This window comes from Cyphomyrmex costatus, unplaced genomic scaffold (assembly GCF_001594065.2).
Source record: "Cyphomyrmex costatus isolate MS0001 unplaced genomic scaffold, Ccosl1.0 scaffold216, whole genome shotgun sequence".
NCBI lineage: Eukaryota > Metazoa > Arthropoda > Insecta > Hymenoptera > Formicidae > Cyphomyrmex > Cyphomyrmex costatus.
In genome coordinates this window covers 353,938-364,652 of record NW_017276214.1, presented here as the reverse complement: position 1 = coordinate 364,652, position 10,715 = coordinate 353,938, and the positions used below count along the sequence as shown (strand labels likewise).

Genomic DNA, 10,715 nt, shown 5'->3' with positions numbered 1-10,715 from the left:
TGCGAGAGCGGAATTTTCGATCGACAGATAGAGAAAGAGAGGCGAGAGTTATTTAAAAAGTGAACGATTATTTCAGCTGCAGGTGCTTATCAAATTTGAGTACATTGAAGCATCAGGTTATGTATGAATGGAATTCTATGAAACAATACACAAATCCACTTCTTTAGAAGAATTTATGAAAATTAATCTTGATATTAAGAAAAATAAATTAAACATTAATGAATCAGGAATTAATTTGTATTCGCTAAGTTTAGATTTTTTAATTTATTTAAATATTTTCAAAAAGAGAAAAATGAGATATCGAATACGAATTTTTCCCCAAAGATATCTGAAATCTCTCCTATTAGATTGTTTAACTTCCATTTCAAGGAGATCAATTTATGAAGCACCTGCATCTGTATCTGTCGTTGATGATTTCGGAAAAATTCAAGCTGAAGAAAATAAAAACACGGGTCCGCGATCTCGCTACCATCTTCATTTGTAAAAGTGTAAAAGTGTCTATTTTCTCCGCTGCCTAACACTAAGTACTTAATACGAAAGGGCTGGCGAATTCGGCACTCAGATCGGCCTCGTCGACGGGGACTCCAGACGATTACCTCGATACTCGTTCCTTCGGTCGCAGATCCACCGCGACCGTCGACGGGGTCGGCCGTCAATTTTTCCTCCTACTCTCCGCTTCGATTAATATCTTGTAAGCTTAATGAAAATATCTCGTGTATTCTGTGATAATTACCCTTTAAAGAAAACACTGACATGCTACACCTTACACGCACAAGAAACATATACACGTACACGTACGAGGGAAGACCTGCAGACGGAGTCCGCGTATGCGGAAGGTAGAAATTGTATAGAAATTTTGGAAACACAGATAACAAAAGAATAGATGCGACTACAACATTACACCGATCCTAAACATAGCAACAGTATTTTTCTTCTTTAAATACATTCCTATATTTCTATTCTCTGTAAACGTCCGAGGAGTCTTGTCGCGCGATAATAATTAACGAAAGAAAAAGAAAGAGAGAAATATATATATATATTACATATATATACAGACTGATTCAGACTCGTCTGCACTTCTTTCATCTATTGATTCCGCGACCAATTTGCAGTTGATTTTTCCTTAGCGATAATTTTATCCTTTTTATCCACAACTTCCTAATATTATAAATACGTCTAAGCCTCAAATAAAAATACTATGAAAGTAAAATTCGCTTCGAATTGAATAAAGATTAAGGCTCCGTTATCTCTACTGCTCGTTGAAATTCTTAGACTTTTTACCATCTTACAGTTTAAAACTTATCGCTGCCTTAACATTTTTTTCGTTAAGGAAAAATATTCGAAATTGATCGTAGAATCCGTAGATGGGCGAAACCTGGAACATCCTGTGTATCGCATCGACAAATCGTAACTTTTCATCCGCGATATTATCAGCTGTAAGAAGATACAAATGTGAAGATACAGAACGCAAAAGTATATAGAGCATAACGATACAAATGCTTTTAACTTCTACTAATTGAACCTAAATGAAAAAGAAACAGCAGACATTCGACAAACTCAAACAAAAATAAGAAAAAAATTACATAAAAATTTATGCTTAAATCATTATTATCTTAACTTTTTTATTTTATATAATTTTATATTTTTCTCAGTCTTCTGAGCGATAATTTCAATTTTAAATAAATAAGTTTTTATGTTTGATATTTCGGTCGGAATAATTCAGAATCATCTTGAAAGATCAAAGGCGAGTTATCAGCAAATCAATCCGTTATTTTCTGGTTTCTTGGTGTAAAAGAATTGTTCAAAGAGTAAAGTATTTGCTTTTCGTTCGCATCAAAGGGAGATTCCTATAAGTGATCGCCGCAAACATTTGCGTCCGACGAAAACGTAGAAAATCACGATCAGAACTTTTAAGACAGACTCCAGATCGCTAAACGAGCGAGATATACATTTTTTTAGCAAGAACAGAAAGATCACATAAGGGAAATTAAGGAGAGAAAACAAAAGATATATACAACTGACAATACTATGCTTGGAAATCGTATTGACACATATGTAATGTACCTAATAAATATATAAAACAAGACGGGATGTTTGTGTTTCGTAAATAAAAGCGTATTAAGAGTAAACTCGTAATATAGGCGCGAGGAGGCACGATGGACTCGCGCGAAACGCGGAACGCGTAACTTTTGCGCGTATCATCAGCGCGATTTATTAGGTAATTACGACTAACGAGTGAAGAGAAGAAGCAAGCTTCGTCGTCTCACGGAAAGCGCCGTTATTGTCGAGAAAATTTTTCGAGAAAAGGAGAATGAAAGCGAAAGAAGGAATTAAAGATAGAGAGAGAGAGAAAGAGATTTCGATGACACGTCGCCGCTATATGCAGGCCGCGAGCGTGCAACAAGCTGACCCAAAGCAATTGTATCCGAGTATGAAACACGCACATTCGACACGAAAAATACCTGCGTAGAATATCCCGAGTACCTAATCTTCATCGATAAACGTTTCGTTTGTTCACTCATCACACCGACGCGTTGTTCTCCAGCGAACTTGATGCACATAAATGTATATAACACAAATTGTATACACATGTGTACGTGCATACACAAACACACACATACACATATAAAACACATACACGTGGGATAGCGCTTGTGTGACTCCATAATCACACGATCGAATTAAGCCCCGAACGCACGTGCCGTCGTTATACGCTTCTCATCTCCGAAAACGGATCATTGTCATTATTGCCATCATCATCGTAGCGAACGACGATCGCCCGATGAATACCAGTGTTGTCCTCGTAATCGATTCGACATTCCGCCGTACCGGACGGCGATTGTGCGGTTTGAGTAAGCGCGAGTTGCCTCTCGAAATCCTGACAATCCTGGTGACATCAATGCATAGCGAGATACGGTTCACGGAGAATGTCGGCTAGCATCAATCGCACCGTTCAACTAGATATAGAGATCCATATATACAGTATGACTTGCCTCGTTTTAAGGATATATCGTGCATCATTCATTAATATCGTGCCGCACGTAGTTAGCGAATAAAAATTAAAGACGTGAGTCTCTTCCTTGGGTTATAAAAAATTCTATTTCGTATACGTTGAAGAGTTATCGATTCTAACGATGATTCGTTAATTGTTTCATGTTAATACTAAAGATCTAGCTGTCGTATATGGCTAATATCGAATTGACGGCGTTCTCGCGGCGTATTTAGTGTAAATACGATCGCCTGAATCTCGCGTTACGTTGACGTTAAAAAGGCGACCTGGTATTAGGCAAAGTAAAATTTAAACGAACGATCGTATTTCCAGACTATAATAAATCGTGAGAACACGATTCCGTCTGTTTATTATTTACATTTATACATTCAATGAGTTCGTGCATACATTTAGAGAGTAATCGAGTGTATACGGATGGAATTCGAAGAGAAATGTGGTATAAAAGCGAGGAGACAAGGGTTTTAAAATCCGATTAGTTAGGTAATTATGGGGAGACATTATATAGTTAAATGAGAGAGAAAGAAAAAAGAGAGATAATCGAGAGAGGGACCTATTAGAGTTATATCATCGTTAAATCATTGCACACGCATACGCACACACCACGTGTCATATCATCGCATTATATATCAGAGAGAGAGAAAGAGAGAGAGGGGGGAGAAAGAGAGAGACAGAGTTTAAATACTATTAATTTTAAGTCGTAGCTAAATATATGCGGTTGTATACATATGCGTAAATATATATATATATATACAGCGTGACGGAATCACGCGGGTGGAAATCCGGCACGTGTACAGCATTCGGTTTGACTGTGATTCCTTGCTGGTCTTTATTCGAGTAATACGACATTGATATACGATATGTACATGATACATATACGATATGACGAGAAGAGGCGAATGAACGAATATGGAGAGATAAAAAATTATATATCATTGAATTTGGATAACTAGCGATATTCCCGTTCGGCAAACATTAAATTCGTAAGCGAGCACTAAAAGACGATTGTCTCGAAAGAGTAGAAATAATAACGCCTTCCTTGTTTGTTCGCCTCTTCAAACGTACTTGTGCGTGAGCGAACGCAATGTTACGAAATAGAATTCGTGCTGCTACTCGGATATCGACCGACACTATATATATTTACTCGCGATAATAATTATTTCGGCTCGGACGGAGACTTCGTGGTTTCCGATTCGATTAGGAAGGCGAGGGAAAGATCGTTAGTGCGAAACCTTGGTCATTCAGTCGTCATCGTCATCATCATGATAAGCGAGTCACACTCGCGTCGTCACGTTGACACCGCACGAAGCGTCTGTTCGCCGTTGCCCAACCGAGAATATCCCTTCTAATCTAATTTTTTTTTTTTGCATCGACAGTACACACGCACGTGTAAGATATTATCGCATCTCGATCGTGTAATCACAGAATATATTGCACATACAATTGCACATATTATATACATATTTACAAGTGTGTATATACATTATATATACATATATATATATATATATATATACATGGTCATGATCGCGATCCGTGTTGCTGTCTCGATCGCAGTAAATTTGACTATTATCATTTTCACTTTATCTTTCCTCGAGCGATATTTGAATCTATTCTAAAAACATATCTAAAACTCAGAGAAAACATACTTTTCCGCCCATTTTCACCATAAATGATATTTTAAGAGTCATATTATATATTATTATACAGGATGTCTCGTTCTTTAAGCGCGCTTCCTTTAAACTGCAAATTGTTCTCAATCAAAAAATCTTAAGTCGATGTTGCCTTTACAAGAGCATCTTACAAAGAATTGAAAATGAAGGGCTTTATAAAAATTTAAGAATCGCGACAAAATTAATATACTTGTCATGTGTTATGTAAAGTCATATTCTACAGTTAGTTTTAAGTTAATTTTATTCGGATAGGATTTTTTTTAATTTAAAATTTATACAAGTATACGATATTGAAGATTGAAGGGATGATAATACAAATATGCATTAAGACAAAAATTAAAATTAAGTAAAAGATTTTTTGGGCAAAGGGCATGCAGTTCGGGAAATTACGCTTAAGGAAAGATATCTTGTGCAAATATACACAGATTGTTTATTATTGTATCATAAATTGTCTATATATATCAGCTTTACTACAAATACTACTTCGCTAAACATCTAAAAGGAAAGTGGGAAAGATCCCAAGGAGAAATCCCGAGACAGCCACGGAGCGGTGACTTTCCGAATGCCCATTATCCCATTGAAATTACCCCCTCCCCCCATTCCATAAAAATTCTGACGTTCCACACGCATTTTCGCGCCTCTATGTGTTACCATGGTCTTGTCTTCTTTTTAGCTAAACTTCTTGTATTGTCCATTTTGTATTGTTCAATTTCTTCAATTTTTCTTCAGATTAAAGAAAAAAGAAGAAAAGGTGAACCATGCAAAAAGTTCAGCTAAAAAAAAAGCAGGCTTTATATCTGTTACGATTAGAGTTGTCAGATTTAATACCAATATATTTGGGACATGTCTTTGAGGCAATATTTGAATTAAATTTTCAGGTATAAACTACGGTCCATGTGGTTTATGTGGGAATAGTAACTAAAAATTTAAAATTTTAATATATTATTAAATCTCATAAAACCGTACAAATGAGAACACAACCAATAGGAAATAAACGCCTTTTAACGGTCTAGCTGGATCTTAAGTGCTTGTATAATTTTGTGCGAATTTAAATAATTGAATAATCCATTTTTCAAGTCAGACATGTCTCGGGAATGTTGATATAACATCTAACAACTCTACGCTACGCCGTGTTTGACTTCTTTTATTCCCCTTTTTTGTCTTGCGCAAATAAAAGTAAACGCAGGTAAACGGCTTGAGCGAGAAGTAAAGCGAATGAGAATATTCACACACCCCAATCTTTTTCTGAACAATTTTTCATGGGAAATAATTCTTCAAAAGAAAGAGACGAAATACATCTTATTTGCCATTTTTCATGTATACTCTTGTTGCGGTGTCGCAACAGAAAAAAGAAACAGAAAAGTGAAACTAGAAGTATTCCGACCTCTTCTTGGGATAATTGTACATAAAAAAGAAAAATATTGTTGTAAAGTACTTCAGAATACATTTCGTTGACATTGTGTTAGTGTATTAAAAATGACGGAGACGATTTGATAAAATTGATTGCGTTGCGTTACATCGTCGTTATATACTTCCGCGTTGTAAATGTTTTTTAAAAAAATCACGTTGCCTATGGTAAAGTTGTTTATGTCGCGAGGAGGAATCGTAGCGGTTGCATTTTGCCCGAACTCTGATCTTCGAAAAATCTCGTCGATTTTCGAGAAACGATTCTGTCAACATCGTTCAATGTAATAGCAAGTGGTTGTTTATTTCTAAATAATAACGTAATATGTAGAATAATATGTATAATGGACATAATGTAGTTAATTTTAAGTAAAGCTGTTAAATCAGGTTGGTAGAATCGATTCGAAAATGCGAAGACGAGTTTGTATAAACGCTCGGACGATCCGGTGCAGCCGTTATGGTGCCTCTAGCGATTCTGTAAAGTATCGAAATTTTACGATTGACGTCCTAAGAGAAAAAGTAAACGAGTCACACGTTCGATATGACAATTCTTAATTTCGCATTTCCCCACCCGTGGTCCGTTCGCACACTTCTCTCGTTCCTCGTTTTTGCGATCAATGTACCATATCCGAAGGGTGCTCTTAAAATGGAATAGCGAAACGAAAAGTGAAAGTGAAACTTGCAATGTATTAAGACGGTGCGTACCGTTGAGCGAGGGGTAGAAAGGATGGCTTTCTTATTAGGATAAGCTGCCTCAGGGGAAGGTAATCCAGGGACTCTAATAAACTTATCCGAAACTATTTGCCTCTGAAGTTATTCCATATTCTGTATCCATGATCTTCCTTTGTTCCATCTTTTATAATATTTTTCATGTAAAGCGACTAGATTATATTAAATCAAATTGAAATTTGCAAGCTAAAATATTTTAGAATACTCTCTGACTCTCTATTCCCACACATGTTAAGATAACATACTTTCGTAAGTATTAAAATATTAGAATCCTTTCTCCATAAATAAAATTACTTTTATATTTTTTATCAACAAAACTTCTATAACAAAAATTGAAAATTTGGTATATATAACATAGCCGAAATTTCTCAGAAACGCTGAAGTAAAAATATCTATCATAACACCATTGTGCTACTCCAAATCATAACTATTATAGGAAATAGATTTATCAAGCAACAATGAGTATTTTTTATTTGATGATAAGTCGACATAAGTATTGTTTTGCTTTTGTTTCTCATGGTATACTAAGATACAATGTTTGTGTCAACTTGTGTTACTAAATGGAAAGCATTCAAATATGTAAAAATATATAAATAGGTTGTTTTATGTTTTATGTCCTTTCGTGATTTCCTTAAATTCTAATTTAAAACACAGATAACATTATTATAAATTAATATAATATTTAATATACTTATTTATTACTACATTTTCCCAAGGAAAAAGACATATATGTTCACTGTACAATTAAAACAAAGATCCCTTAAGGTAGAAATACATCTTTAGGCGGAGTCATAGTTTTCCTGCACTCCTCTGCAAATGCAACCTCTCTCTGTAATAATAAATAATAATCATGACATCTTCACTTACATCGAAAGTACTTAAATAAATAGTAAAATGATTTCATGTATAATAATATCGATCGATTTTAATTTCAAACAAAATAGTCCTCGAGTTAAATGGTGCTTTCCAGTAAGAGGCACAGTGTAATATAATGATCATTTCATTTTTGTTTAATTTAACATTTGCAAACAAGGATATTCACTACGTTACATCAATTACTTTTCTCTTTTACAAAATTGATTTGAAATTAAATAAGTAATTTGTACTCAGATAATTACATCACTACTTGCTTATTTTTGTAACAAAGTTATTGCATAACAATACAAGTTTTAAAGCCTCAATTTAATGTAAATTAACAAGACTCAATAAAGTACATAGTCTCAAGCTTGTGTTGATTGTAAATAAAATCTTAGTTGAATCTCACACGTAAGAATGAAAAAAACATGCATTTTAGGGTTATGACACTTATGACGTTACAAATAAAAACGATTTGAGTTTTGATATAAATGGAAAGCACTGTCTCTTGCTGGAAAGCATCCAAAATTAAACTGACTATCGTTGGAGAAATCTGACGTAAGCTCAGGAACTTGAAATCACAACAATCGCAAAGGTTACCTTCACCAAATCTTTATCTGGTATTCTGGGATACGGACCAAATGGATCTCTCGCTCCCCACCACCAATCGGTGGCTATATAAACGTTCAATTGTACCATCAGTAATATAGCAGTGATATTGGCCAATGTCCGCATTATTTCCAAGCAAAAGTCGAAGAATCACGAGATAACCAAATTAATTTGTGTTCGAGATCAAAACGAACTTAACCTCTCACGTCAAAATAACAGTGACGCCAATAAAATTATCATTTACTGGAAAAATTCCTAGATGACACGCAGATGATCAACAAATTTTATGAAGTCTGTCAAAATTTGCACAATGAAAAATTGCTATCGTTCTTCGAATCAATAAAATCAATTTTGCTGGCATTTTTATTGATTTTAGTATCGGAATGTTGAATTCTATCGAAATATCAGTGGCTAACTTCACAGCTCACTCTTCCCCACTCGTAAAAGTAACCAGTCATGCGCACTGAATAAACTCCGCAGTTGGGTGTGTGCGCGCGTGTGTGTGTACGTGTTGCGTGCGCGGCTACTTTTTTGCATATGTATAAACACGGTATTTTACTGTACGATGAAATAATCTAACGAATTTCCTTATCGGTGCCTGCGTGAGTAAGCATTTTAATTTGTAGAAAGAGATCTCATCGAATTCTCGTGCACTGTTACGAGGAGAGAAGAGTTAATAACGAACTTGATTGGATGGATTGAAAATGCATTCAGTGTGCACGATATACATTAAAACTAGAGAAAAATATGTGTTTAATATAAATACAAAAACGGATTATAAACTATGAAAGCCTCAATGCATCTCATTGTACTGCAAAGTAAAATGTATTTTATAATTTGAAATATTAACATTTTACTTTTATACAAAAAAGATTTTTCTCAGAACTAGTAAGAGATAAAGTTATAGTTGAATCATAGATTAAAATTTAAATTACACTGATAGAAAATGGGCATAAATCAGTAATAAATCTGGACGTAAAAATATAATTCTTTTTTCCTAAAATGGAAACGTGAAAAATAAAAATTTTTTGTATGATGTGTGCACATACATACATGTATAAAAAAGTTTTCACTTTTTACATTTCCGTGTAGCAAAAAAATTACATGGTTAACTTTCCGTTGCTTGCACTTTTTACACTCAACACTTTTTGCTTTCTCTCTTTTCAACGTTCAAACATAAATATATAAATATAATTACGAAAATGTTTTAAGTAAAAAAAAAAGATAAATTATAATGTAATTATACATAATATAGGCTGAATATTTTAATTTTTCACTTAACCATTTTCATAAATTATTAGCACACATATATATAGGTCTATTCGGGTTGTTTGAAATCCTTAAAAATTTCTGGACATAAAATGAGATACATTGGGGCGTCGAAAAGAAAGAAAGCGAAAATGCTGAATGCAAAAAGAGCAACCAACGCGAACAGATCTTATCTCACTTTAAGAGACTTTTAAGCAACAATTTTTCGGGGATTTTAAGCTACGCGAACAGACCTGCTGTACAATTGCTTTAATATGCACTTGTAGCTTGTAGTACGTCCAATCGAATTCGCTATAAGTCTGCGCTGCGCCAACAGGTGGCGACAACGAAAAAAGAACGTAATTTATTGGCTCATTGCCCTGATTCTCTATATATTAATTATTAAAAAAATATATTTTTTAATATAAATTTTTAATATATTTTTAATATAAAAAATATATATTATAATTCTGTTTTTCCTACTATTGAGATGAATGTTGTATTATTTTTATAATGAGTATTTAAATTACTTATTTTATACAGATTAGAATTTTTTCTGTTACTTTTTATGTAATACGTAAATTGAGAATAAGTAAAGATTAAAGAAAAGGTATAAGTACATTTTTTTATTATGATTTCTCTTTTATTTGCTATGGAGTTGTTTTCGGTGTGTATTACAATTAGAACATTTTTTTTATTTCCAATTTTATGAAATTTCTTAAAATAAAAAGTTACCGCTTTAAGTTTCAAATCTACCGCTTTTTCGGCGTACCATTTACCGTCCAATTTTCCAACTATCTGGCAGTACGTAGTCGATCGTTGGCCGTCACCGCGTGAAGACGGCGAGGTCGTTCTTGGTTCGATTCGACTGTCGGGTTATCCGGTCGCGACGTGCATTGGTCGACGGCTCTTCCATAAGCCCCGCCTATCAGGTGGCCGTTCGAAAGTGTGTAATCGTGTTTCCTTGCGCCAAAACGACAGGCGCGCTGCTCTCATCTATTCTACCGGACTTTCAGCGTTCAGTTTGAGATGAGTCGCGTCGGCGCGGGCGCGGTAATATGCGACGGTTGAGAAGAATCGGAGCAGGTAGGAAATCGTGAGCGCGCACGAGGGTGCTTTGCCATTAAACATCATCATTCACGGGGTGGTGCTTACGCTGCGGCATCGTATCAGGGGCGGGGGGGGGGGGG

At 34.9% G+C, this 10,715-nt stretch overlaps 1 protein-coding gene across 1 annotated transcript; it reads right to left on the bottom strand.

Annotated features, from left to right (window-relative positions):
* Positions 1-7,528: 7,528 nt before the first annotated feature.
* Positions 7,529-8,488, bottom strand: LOC108773684 (uncharacterized). The gene is made up of 2 exons (XM_018539578.1): positions 8,269-8,488; positions 7,529-7,642 (listed from the first exon to the last, which is right to left on the bottom strand). Exons 1-2 carry the CDS (start codon positions 8,401-8,403, stop codon positions 7,574-7,576), a joined length of 204 nt encoding a protein of 67 aa, XP_018395080.1. The 5' UTR covers positions 8,404-8,488; the 3' UTR covers positions 7,529-7,573.
* Positions 8,489-10,715: the final 2,227 nt, after the last annotated feature.

Excerpts from the sequence above, each read along its gene's own strand:
- LOC108773684 (XM_018539578.1), bottom strand. The coding sequence starts at position 8,403 with ATGCGGACATTGGCCAATATCACTGCTATATTACTGATGGTACAATTG. Across the intron at positions 7,643-8,268 it reads CAGATAAAGATTTGGTGAAG|AGAGAGGTTGCATTTGCAGA; the intron begins GTAACCTTTGCG and ends TTATTATTACAG.